The sequence below is a fragment of the Octodon degus genome, unplaced genomic scaffold (assembly GCF_000260255.1).
Source record: "Octodon degus isolate 3935 unplaced genomic scaffold, OctDeg1.0 scaffold00051, whole genome shotgun sequence".
Classification (NCBI taxonomy): domain Eukaryota; kingdom Metazoa; phylum Chordata; class Mammalia; order Rodentia; family Octodontidae; genus Octodon; species Octodon degus.
The window spans coordinates 3,975,327-3,987,754 of record NW_004524627.1 but is presented as its reverse complement, the minus strand read 5'-3'; the positions used below and the strand labels follow the sequence as shown (position 1 = coordinate 3,987,754).

At 34.8% G+C, this 12,428-nt stretch overlaps 1 protein-coding gene and 1 non-coding gene across 3 annotated transcripts in view; both read right to left on the bottom strand.

Annotated features, from left to right (window-relative positions):
• Nucleotides 1-6,641: 6,641 nt before the first annotated feature.
• Zdhhc2 (zinc finger DHHC-type containing 2) overlaps nucleotides 6,642-12,428 on the bottom strand; it is a 90,363-nt gene continuing 84,576 nt past the window's right edge. The window contains exons 11-13 of one of the 2 annotated variants that reach the window (XM_004633056.2): nucleotides 12,002-12,114; nucleotides 9,843-9,917; nucleotides 6,642-8,660 (exon numbers count right to left, since the gene is read on the bottom strand). In XM_004633056.2, the coding sequence (XP_004633113.1) occupies nucleotides 9,877-9,917; nucleotides 12,002-12,114 (154 nt within the window). In that variant the 3' untranslated portion in view covers nucleotides 6,642-8,660; nucleotides 9,843-9,876. Of the gene's footprint in view, nucleotides 8,661-9,842; nucleotides 9,918-12,001; nucleotides 12,115-12,428 lie in introns of those variants that run through there. The other variant, XM_023717231.1, reaches the window with a different exon arrangement.
• On the bottom strand, nucleotides 9,257-9,420 carry LOC111817221. The gene has a single exon (XR_002821468.1). It is a non-coding gene; the product is annotated as a U1 spliceosomal RNA (small nuclear RNA).

The window sequence follows — 12,428 nt, the reverse complement described above, 5'->3', positions numbered from 1 at the left end:
TATTCCTTGAGAAATCAATGTTGAATTTAAAATGACTAATCTTGTTTCTATTGGTAGTCTGGACAACTGTGTTTAAGAGTATTTTTGAAGACGTTAAGCTACTGTCAGTACATCTTGAGGTGGTACCTGATAGTAGTAAAAACACCAAGCAGACAGCAGATTAGTTGGTCAAATATATAAAGTCAGAAAATTAAGGGTAGTTTATTTATCAGTTAATACATTGCAGAAAACATTTGTATTACTGAGCTAGTAGTGTCAACAGTGAATTTCATAATTGAAGTTTCCTCTTACTAGTCTGTTGGGAATTAGTAACATACAAAGAACATGCTGAAAAGCATATATCAAGAAAAGACTAAGGGAACTTACAGTGCTTACAAGTGATGAATAAAGATGTGATTAGCAGTGGGCATCAGTGTTTGGCAGTATCTGGATCTATCTGCAAAAAGAGGCTTCAGAGAATAAATGATAGATCAGCATTAGAACATTTTGAATTGATTTTGATCATAGGGAATGCTAATGAGCCCAAATTGACCAAAATGTCCCTCCACCTCAGATTCCACTTTTTCCAAGTTTTGATTTTTTTATTTTCATTTTTAGTAATTCTATAGAAATGTGTTTTCTCCTTCAATGAGTAGACAATGTCCTTGAGTTTGTCTTAGCTTGGAAAGCCTCAAATACTACCTAGCCTTTTACACAAAAAGTTCTGCTAAGGACAAGAGGTGTTACTTGAGTGTGGTGGTGCACACCTGCAGGCCCAGTACAGTAGTGACAGACTGGGGCAGGAGGATGGTGAATTTTGAGGCAAGCCTGGAGTACATAGCAATACCTTGTTTTAGAAAGCAAAACAAATCACTGTTGATGTTCGATCTGCAGAGACAAATGTGGTTTTGAAAAAACCAGAAGTAAAATCAAATCAGACACCAGTCCGTGTGTGCACTATGAAGACAGTTTTTTAAAATTGAATTAGGAATTGATTCATTTCTCTTCAGTATAGCTGTGGGTAAATCTAACACATATCACTTGGTATGTTGGAGGGTATATCATTTGTATGAGAACAGTTTTGTATATAATGGTGCCACCTTTTAATTGTTTTGTAAGTACATTGTAGAAATACAGGAAGGTATACAAAACACCCAGAACTAAAATTTCCACTAATCATTTGTATTTGAGATATAGTATTAATAAAACCAGCATGGTACTGGAATAAAAGCAGACCTGAGGATCAGTGGAACAGATTAAAAGATGCAGACACAACTCCAAACACACTCAGCCACCATATCTTTGAGAAGGAGCCAAACATCATCTGGAAGAAAGTCTCTTTAATAAATGGTGCTGGAGGGCTGGGGAGATAGTTCAGTAGAACAAGAGCTTGCCTGGCAAGTGCAAGGGCCTGAGTTCAATCCCTGGTTCCACAAAAATAAATAGGCTGGAAAAATTGGATTTCTGCATGCTAAAGACTTAAATTAGATCCATGTCTTATCACCATGCACTGAACTAAAAAGGTTTTGCACAGCAAAAGAAATCACCAACAGTGAAAAGACATTCTACAGAGTAGAAAATTTTTTTGGTCAGTTATCCCTCGGACGTGATACCATATCTAAAGATATAAAGAATTTAAAAAATCATATAAAGAATATACAAAATATATATAAGCACATATAAAAGCAAAAAAATTGAAAAAATCGTGCCCCCAAATTAACCTAATCCAAAAATGAGCATTGGAGATGAATACTTCTCAGATGAAGAAGTAGAAAGGCCAAATATATGAAAAAATGTTCAACATAATTGGTCATTCAAGAGATGTAAATTGAGTTGAATCCCCGGTTCTGAAAAAAAAAAAAAAAAAATAAAAATAAAAACAACACATTTAATTTTCAAAAAAAAGGGTTTCCCCAAAAAAAACAAAAAAAAAAAAAAAAAAAAAAAAAAATGTTGGAAGGGCTGTAGGGGAAAAGAAACCCATCTCTACTGTTAAGAGTGTAGACTGGTTGAACAACTATAGAAATCAGTATGAAATATCCTCAAAAAACCAAGGTTAGAGATCCCCATTTGACTAGCTATTCCTCTTACACATGTCTTCCCGGAAGAGTTAGAAACATCATAATACATGTACACCCATTTTTATAGCAGCATGATTTGTAATAGCAAAATCTTGGAAATAATCCAAATGTCCATCAACTGAGGAATGGATAAAAAAGATACAGTCTTTATACAATGGAGTACTATTCAGCCATAAAGAAAGACAAATTTGAGACATTTATAAACAAATGGATGCAACTTGAGGCCGTATTTCACCATAAGTGAAATCAGACTCATGTGTAAATATCGTATTGTGTCCCTGGTGTGAGAAACTGAAAGAATAAATCAGGACCAAAATGTACAGAGAAATGGGAAGAAATTGTTCAAGAGGAGAGAGGAACTAGGGTGGGATGGGGGAAAGGATGGAAATGAAATGGGGAAAAAATACAAGACAGTTTTACTACTAGTTTCTCAATTCATTGAAAAGAAAGGTTTGTACTAATTGGAGAAATTTTTATGCCCATATCTTTCACTCTGAGTAGCTACTTTGAAGATAACAATACACAAAGTATTAAAAAGGTAACCTGGGCAGTATAGTCCTTCCTCACGTAGAAATATGGTGAATATAATCTGACTTTCTCATCACAGAAAATTCACCTTCTTTTTTCATATTTAATAAATATTTTTTTAATTTCAGGTATTTCTATGTAGCAGATAAAAATTTCTCAGCTAGAAATTTGCAGTGCATAATAGGAAAATTCAAATTAAAAGAAAAAAGTCTATCTTATTTAAGTTTAGTATCCACTTATTTTTTCAAATTGAAGAACAAAACAAATAGAAACAAAGAAACAGGGTGACATACAATACATAAGTTACAGATGTTCAAAACGAGAATAGCTAATTAACAATGGTTGTATTTTAGGGAAGGGTCTACAGGGTGTTCAAGGTTTCACTACTGGATTGAACTAATGATATGCCTGTTTACAGCCTCCCAAGTGCTGGGATTACAGGCACGTGCCACCACACCCAGTCTCAATTGCCCCAGGGGTGGTGCACGGCAGGTTTGGGGATCAAATCCCTGGCCCCTGTGTCTGCTTGTAGCTGCTTTAATCTGCTGAGCTATTTGGCCAGCCCTTAAATTTGTTTTTTAATAGTCAACTTTCACAAAGAAATGATTAGGGTGATGGAGATGATTTTAGTAGCGCATTTCAGGGAGCCACACACACTGACAGAAAAAAGACCTGCAATCTAAACTCTTGACAGTAGCCTTGCCTGGATTACTAAATTTAAAAACAGAATAACTGAAGTCTTCCAGAGTTGATACCAGTTCTTTAATTCAGCATCAACGGAATTCTACTTTGGAGCATTTTCCCCCTCCATTTGAATAAACACCTGTCAAATTTTATTAGGTACTAATAAATTCAGGTAATGATTGCACTCCTTACATTGTTAAGCTTTTTCTTTTTTATGCATTTGGTACAGGGTCTCACTACACTGCTTGGCAGCTTGAACTCATAGTTGATCCTCCTGTTTTCAGCTTCCCCATTGCTGGGATTACAGGTTTGCACCATCACACCAGGTCTTGCCAGCTCACTATGCCCAGGGTGGGGCTGCCTTGGCATTTGGTGCTGCGGATAGAACCCGGGTCCCTGCCCTTGCCTAAACAGGCATTTAGGCCACTGAGCTATCTCACCAGCCCTGTTAAGCTTTTTCTATGACATCATGTCAATTTGTTCTCATAAATCATAAAATTCTGTCCTTTAATCACAGAGAACTTTTATGTGGCATAAACTAGAGCCTAAATTCCCCCAGTGTGTATTCGTGTGTGTGTGTGTGTGTGTGTGTGTGTGTGTGTGTGTGTGTGTGTTTCAGTATCGGGGATTGAATTCAGGACTTTGCGCTCGCCAGGCAGGTGCTTATGCCACTGAGCTATCTTCCTGGCCCTTTACCAGTGTGTAATACATAAATGTGGCAAAAGACAGGAATATCAGAGATCTGTGTACACTTGCTGTTAGTTTTTTTTTTCAGTTTTCTACAATAAGAAAGGTCTACAAGTGATACAAAGATGATTCAATTATCACTACCCAGATTATCAGATTTGAACTCTGAGTAAGAACAATTAGAGTGTTAGAGATTGAAGTCCCCAGGCTGTTATGGGAGAGCATCCTCAATCTGTATTTCAAGGGGACTTTCAGTAAGGAAAAAGCAGATACCATGTTTGAGAACCCCCTGCTGCACTCAACATCGTGCTGGGATATACTTATTTTCACAATGAGATCTGCAAGTATTCCTTTGAAATACCTGAATCCATCTGTTCAGTAACAGCCACTGTTTCCTAACAAGGACACTACTATAAAAGAGTAGCAGCTGGGAAGATAGCTCAGCAGTCTAAGCACCTGCCTAGCAAGTGCCAGGACTTGGGTTTGATCCCCAGTACTGCATGAGCTGTGTAGCAAGATCTTGTAATAAATAAATGATTTAAAAGAAAGAAAGAAGAAAAAAAAAAAAAAGAACAGCAAATTCTTCCAGGAAAAAAAAAAAAAAAGTACACGGTTTGCATCATTATAATTTCCTTGTGTTCCCTAACAAAAGAAGATCCTTTAGTAATGAGCTTTGGTAAGGAATCTGATGGAAAACAGATTGCTTAATTTTAAAACCAAGATTTCTCTAATATTGGCATTTATTTAATGCTAACATAAGATTGCTACAATTTTAATTTAAAAAATAATCTGAATCTTTACCAAGAGAAAGCTAAAAAAAATTCCAGTAGTATTCTTGTAAAAGAGTAATACATGCTTAAAATGTATGGCAGTCCTCGTTGCACATTCAGCATGTGCTAAATGGGTTAAGTATGTGGACAATGTAGAGTAGGCCACTAAAACATTTAGTATTAAGCCAGGAGATTATCTACATAGGAAGAACAAGCTTCCACAGAAGGATCTTACCTAGAGATAAACGCAATTAGTGAAAATAATCCATTGTTGAAATATGTCACAATGGATAAAATATGGCCAGGTTAGAATTTGTAGTCTGTGTAGGCAGAATGATTATACTAGGGGAAGTTATCAGAGTTTATATTGTATGTTGTTTTTATATTCTGTAGATACATTTTAGAGTTTAAAAAGAAACTCAAAGTAATGCTCAAAATCACCATTTCTATAAGTAAATATCTAATAAGTACACCAACTTATACAACATGATATTAGAATCAGACCAGAAATTTACATGCATTACATGGGAAAATTTGCTAGTATTTAATGGAGTAACTTTTTGCACTTTTTTTTTTTTTTTTTTTTTTTTTGCGTAACCAGGGATTGAACTCAGGCCCTTGCACTTGCCAGGCAAACACTTATTCTACTGAGCTATCTCCCTAGCCCTTTTTGCACATTTTTAAAAAATTAAAACAGGCTTGTAATATATAATGACTACTTTCACTGTGGGTATTTGATATAATGGTGTAACTTTTTTCACATTTTTCCTTAAAATATGAGTCACTATTGCTAGCTTTTTCATAAACATGTTTTATAAATCTTTTGCACTGGCTTTCCTTAGTGAACATAGTTTGTAAAAAAGGCCATATTTCTAATAAATGTCTATAGGTTCTACAGTCTCTTTTTAATTGTTTTCAAAATTATTTAATTACCAGTGAGTCATTCACATTTTCTCACTCCATTCCCCAGCGACCATGTTATGACTACATTGTAGGCATGAATTTTTCCAGTACTAGCTCTGGCAGATCATTAGAAAAGGCATGCCTATGAAGGAATTGTATTTTCAGGGAACAGACCATTTCATACAGACAAGGAAGGTGAATAGACACTTACATTGGGGTGTATCAGGCCCGAACTTGTGGAAATGAACTTTCTGGGCTGCCTGAATGCCTCATCACTATATTCAGGTGAAAGGGTTCTTTCTTTTTGAAAAAATAACCCTCACCCATTAAATAATAGTAAATAATTAACTAATATGAACATTTCTTCAATAATTTAAAATGGAAATTTCTTTTTTCTTTTTTTGTATGTATTTAGTACAAGCTCTACAGGGTCTCACTACACAGATCGGACTCGTAGTGATCCTCCTGATTTCAGCCTCCTAGGATTACAGGTACGTACACCAAGCCCAAGCTCAATCATCCGCTCATCCTCAGGGGTGGGGCTGTCAAGGCAGGCTGGGGATTGAAATCCCGGCCCCTGTGTCTGCCCTAAGAAGGCACTTTAATCTACTGAGCTATCTGGGCAGCCCCAAATGGAAATTTCTTATATCTTAGTATCTAAAAGGTAAAGTCTCTATGGACAGGAATAATAAAAATTATCAGTTTAAAGGACAATCATTCTGATTGTCTAAATTTGAGTTAAGCCATTAAGTATTTTTAAAGTAAAACACTTGAAATGTTTTAATGTAAATTAATACATATTGTACAAAATGCAGACCTATTCACTCAGGTATAAACATAGGGCCTATCTACTTGGATTACCTCCAAAAATCATAACCCCTACAATTAAACGCAAAATTAGATCCAAAAAACCCTTTAATGTTTATTTACTGTAAGAAACAGAAAAAGGAACCATTACAACTTAATGGAAAAAAAGTTTATTCATTTTTAAATTTTTTCAAATCTCATTCTACTGTTTCTTGACTTATTTATTTAAGAAAGTACATAAAAGACCTAAAGGGAGGAAAATTAACAATATTGCAGTAGAGTAAAAGGTTAAAATCCCTCTTATTTTTTCTTGGCTTCCAGTTTGATCCTGTCCAGAAAAACAGCGATAGTAGTTACTGTGCTTTCAAAACATCTATTTGCATATAATTCTTAGTAAGTCACATGATACTACTGCTGCCCTTAAGACTTCTAGCAGGAGCTATAGGTTCCAGTCTGGCACTTCAGGTAATGATAAGTGACCAAAAAATACTTGAAGATAAAAGTGAAAATGTATCATATCTTCTGAGATTTTTTTCAAGCTGATTGTCATTAAACATTTTAGCTTAAGAAAATGTGGAAAAAACCTCCATCTTAATATTTTAAAAAATGTATTCAAATAAATCATAAAATGGACTTGGTTGACATTGGTTCTTTCGTAAACACATTTAATATGAAATTCTTTATAATTTTAGTAAGGATGAGTAACTGCAAGGATCTTTTACACCATTATGTCTCATCTTTTAGTTTTGTGTTGTGTTAGACATTTATCCCAATTACTTAGCTGAGTTTAGACATTATCTGCTTTAACTTCTCAGATTAGTAACAAAGAAATTAGACAGCTTACTCTATTGTTAACGTTAAAAAAAGCTTACACTCTATTCAATATTTGTTTTTAAAAAACAAGTCATTGTTTTTTGTAAGTAGTGCATACAAGGCACGAGAGCTTCTGGGTTTACTCACGGAAGCCAAACATTTTGACATCCACAAACACATCATTTTAGTTTATCTTCAAAATAAATTCCCAAATAGTATACCACTTAATTCATGTTGAATTAAATTTCTATAAATATATGGTTTTTGTTTAATGATTTGCATAATTTAATCTTAATGAGTATTTGAAGAGAATATAAATGAACTGTCATAGTTTAAAGAGAGAATACATAAATAATATAGATATCATTGCAGCGTTAATCCAATGATCCATCAGGAATTCTTAACAGGGACTTAATATTTTCACTATATTTAGTAGGAAAAACAAGAGATTCTGTAAAAGTGAAAACCAACCGAAGAATATCATAACCAAGTTACATAATTGTTATCACAGTTTTTACTCCCTCATTCTATGATGAGAAGAGATGAAAATACATTTCTGATACATTAGAATTACTCTCTCAAAACACTGCATTGGGTCTAACAAAATCTTTCTACTCAATTGCTTTACCATTTAGCTCAAGCTTCAATTTCACACTTATTTTCTAGCAGGGAAGAAAGATTAGAACTAGAATTAAAATCTAGCAGCTTTTGGTGATCTGAACTGTAGACCACTTGGTCTTTCTAATGAATTCATAGTTAACTACAGTTCACTTATAGTCTGAGGCCAGATTCACATCAGAGGGAAAAAAGTCAAGTTTGATTTCTTGACACCTTCTTCTTAAAAGTAATTGGTATGTTTTACAAATAAGTCTTATTGTTACGACATTTCAAGTCTTTTAAATCTTAAACAATATTAGTCTCAATTTTCTGAGTCAGAAAGTCAGATGGTCAGTGAGGTTTCAATGTGATAAATTGTGAAACCCAAATATTTGGATGAAAATTGGCCCGTGAATTTATTCCCAGATTTTGATAGAAGATATTGCTCTTTTGATTCATAAACCTTAATTATTTTTAATACTTAGTAGGATTTGGAGTTAGTTATAATAGAAAATGTATTATAATTTAAGCAAGGGCTAACTAATCAGTTAATATTGTGACTATCCAGGGATGGGGATGGTGTTCAGTGGAAGAGCACTTGCCAAGCTAGCATGTGCAAGGCCCTGGGCACTATCTCTAGCACTGGCAAAGAAAGCAAAGAAGGAAGGAAGGAAGGAAAAGAAAAGAGAAAGAAAAGAAAAAAAGAGAAGTAAAAAATCTGCATATTCATCTAGCCTAATGAATACACGAACAACTGGCCAATGGCACCTTCCCATGGGAAGCCTCTTCCATTCTTCTGTGGCATTGGTATCTTGAAATGAAACAGAAAAAATGAAACATTTGTTAGCTATAGGAAAACACAAAAATCAAACTAGCAAAAACCAGTTATTATTTATTATTTGTTGTAAGTACCTACATCCCTTGTTCAAAATTATTTTATATGCTAGAAGGTTGGGTAGATGTGTTTTGAACAAAGACCTCCAGATCAAAGCTTTTCAAACTTCAATATGTATACACAAGTAGGATCTCACTAAAATCTATTTTAAGATACAGGTTCTGACTCAACAGGTCTAATATGAGCCAAAGGCTCTACATTTCTATTGCTTCTAAGGTACAGCCAGGCTGTAGTCTGAATGGACTTTACAGTATTATTTTAAGGATAACACATGATATAAAGTCCTACTGTGACTAGAACTGGGGATGACAGTGGTTTGTGCTCATAAGACAATTATTTAAACTCAGAATAATTCTGCTAGTGGGTAGTCAAAGATACGATGACTAAATAAACTCTCTGATCTTATGAAGTGAAAAATTCCAATATATATATAATATATAGTAAGACTTTATATCATGTGTTATCCTTAAAATAATAATGTATTTATTTTAATAATAAAATAAATATATATAATATACATATTACCACCAATTTCCCCCATTACCACCAATTATGCAGTCTAGTTTCCCACTTCTATGGAAATCACAGGGGTCAGCATGTTCAGAGTACAATGGATAAGCCTCATGCTGGGAAAACTACCTTCATGATCATGGTATTTCCTCTACCAGATAAGTATTAAAATCATTATTTAGGACTGAATCTGATATTTAATGAATAACTACACAAATAACTTTTTTTCATCAACTTAGTTTTTTTAAACGGCTTTTTTGAGACAGGGTTTTGCTATGTAGTTCAGGCTGGTTTTGAACTCACTATGTAGCTCATGCTGGCCTCAAATTCACAGCTATCTTTCTGCCTCAGCCTCCCAGAGTGCCAGATTACAGGTGTGCACTACCATGCCTGGCAACTTAGTTGTAGTTTATCAGGTTACTGTAAACACTAGCTACTGTTGAAGGCTCCTCCATGACTGTTATCCCACAGGTCAAATAAGACATCTGAGTCATTCAAAAATAAATAATGTTCATGGAAACAAGCCTAAGAAAATTGGAAAACTGTTAAAAACATAAATCATACTCATAAAGAAAACACTTATCTTACTTTTATAAAATGTGAATTTATTTTGCTTGAAGATTTAAGTTTCATTTTCCATGGTTAAAGCAGGATTGCTCATACCTTAAAAAAAAAGAGCATAAATTAACATGCTTTTATTGTTTTGGAACAACAGGCAGACTTTGCGTATTCATTAATAAGTAATCCCCAAGATACTTGCAAAGGTACCAGGTATATGGTATGGAAATAAGATATTTTACAGAAACACATTCATGTACACTGTACCGTGTCCCAACCAGTAACACAGAGAGAGAGAGTGAGGAGGAGAATGCTAAAAATAGAGCTACATGCCTGGAAAAGCAAGAGTGCAGAATAACAAAAGATATACTGAACTTGGATTTGTCAGATCTAATTTCCTAATTCTTTTATTTCCTACTTCATTCTAGTCAAATCCACCCTAAACTCTTTTTCAATTTGTTCTCACATTTTTCTCCCTTCCTTTAGACTATCCTTTAAAGTTTGGTCTTTCAATTTATCCATCAAATGGAAAAAAATATTATAAGTAACAAATAATTAACAACATAAGGAAAAAATATCAAGAGGGCTGTCCAGATAGCTCAGCGGACTAAAGTGCCTGTTTAGGCAGGTTCAGGGACCCAGGTTTGATCCCTAGCGTGCCCTGCCAGTGTTGCCCCTAGGGCGCACTGAGCCAGTGACAGACTGGGTGTGGTGGGACCTGCCTATAAGCACTTGGAGGCTGAAAACAGGAAGATCACTACTAAATACATTTAAAAAATAAAATCAAGAGACCACTTCTGTTAGCATAGACTGTAAGATGAAACACAAATCCCTTCTGAAGAAAGGGAGCTCTTTATCCCTGTCTCCCTCACAGTGATCCCCAACTCCATATCCGTCCTTTGCTTCTAGGTAAACTGATGAGTTTTAAGGGCCTATGGGTATCATCAACTTTTGTAGTGCCTGTCCTCAATATGGATGGGAGAGTGAAATGACAGGTTTGTTGGGAAAATGAGAGACTGAACTATGAATATGCAAATTCGAAGAATTTTCAAAAGGCTGCAAGGACAGCCAACATTTTGGCCCTAGCCTTTCAAGGTCAGTGAGAACTTAGGACATAAGGGAACCTGTACTGTAACATCCTGTGACTCAGTTGTGTCCCAAATATACTGATCAAGGAGATTATGGGGCCACAGAGGAAAGTGATGGATAATGTAAATGGCCTTTAGAGTCACATGGAGAGAAAACATTCTCTGAGGCTTTCACAGAGAGCAAATTGGTCAAGCAATGGCTGTGACTCATCTAGATGGCTCACACTTACAAAGGATCTACAAACTGCGGTACAGGGCTTCAGGGTAAATCTTGAGAGGATTTGATTGACCTTGTCAGATACAAAAGTTACATTTCTTGCTAAATAGGTCTTGCTTTCTCTTGGTCTTAACCATCCAACAGAAAAGCATAAAAATGAAGTACAAAAGGTAAAGCCATATTAATATGCTGCGCTATAAAAGGTTCAAGTCAACTTCTGACATTGGTAGTCCTATGGATAACCCACTACTATTATGGACTACTGGACTATGTTGAATTATTTTGCTGAATTCACATACCTACAATATTTAAATGGCAATGGAATACCCAACTCTGACAACTAAACAGAAAAAAAAGAGGATATAAATGAAGGTACATTTTTGGATCTGTATATACAAAATAGGATAGATATACAGCTACTTTCTCTTAATTCAATGAGAAGAAAGGTTTGTACTAATAGTGTTTGGACAGGATATCATGTCTGTATCTTGTACTATGAATAACTACTACGAAGATAACAATATGCAATGTATTAATTCATGTAACTCTCCTAACCTGTTTTGAAACTGTCTCATTGCTATTTGTTTCTCAGTAAAATTAATAAAAAATAAATTAAAATAACCCTCCCCCCCAAAATGATTTGGTTCTTTAAAAAAACAACAGCAACTTGAAATTCTTTTTTTTTTTTTTCAGTGCCAGGGATTGAACCTGGGACCTTGTACTTGCCAGTTCTTTTGAGAGCAATTCTACATTTACAATGGGACTGTGACTCAAAAAAAAAAAAAAAAAAAAAAAAAAAAAAAACTTCACTAGGTAGCACACTGAAAATTTTCACCTTTAAAAATAAAATATACCTAAAAATATCCAAAGAAGCATACCCTTACCAGCTTTGCCTTTTCCTGGGTTTGTGCTGCTCTCTGTCCAAGGCTGAGAATCAGTAAGAAGGTGGCTCTGGGACTCTCTCAATGGCTTTGCAGGAAATTGATGGTTTTCAGGACTGATAAATAATAATTACCACAAGTTAATTCTTAGTAACATTGTTAAATATTTTTCAAAGTACAGAACTGAAATCACTTGCAGTTGTAGATTACAAGGCAATTATAGAAAGTACCAAAAAATAATACAGAAACTGTAAGAATAACACATTAAATAATATTGGCTCACAATGAGAAAAGTATTCTATCTTCAGCCTCCTTAAGAGGACAGTCTCTAACTTCCAACATTTTCCATTTCAAATACAGAGAACAGGCCTCAGTCTCAGAGGTTAGCAGGTAAGGAAATCTACTTATAACCCAATAACACTATTTTATT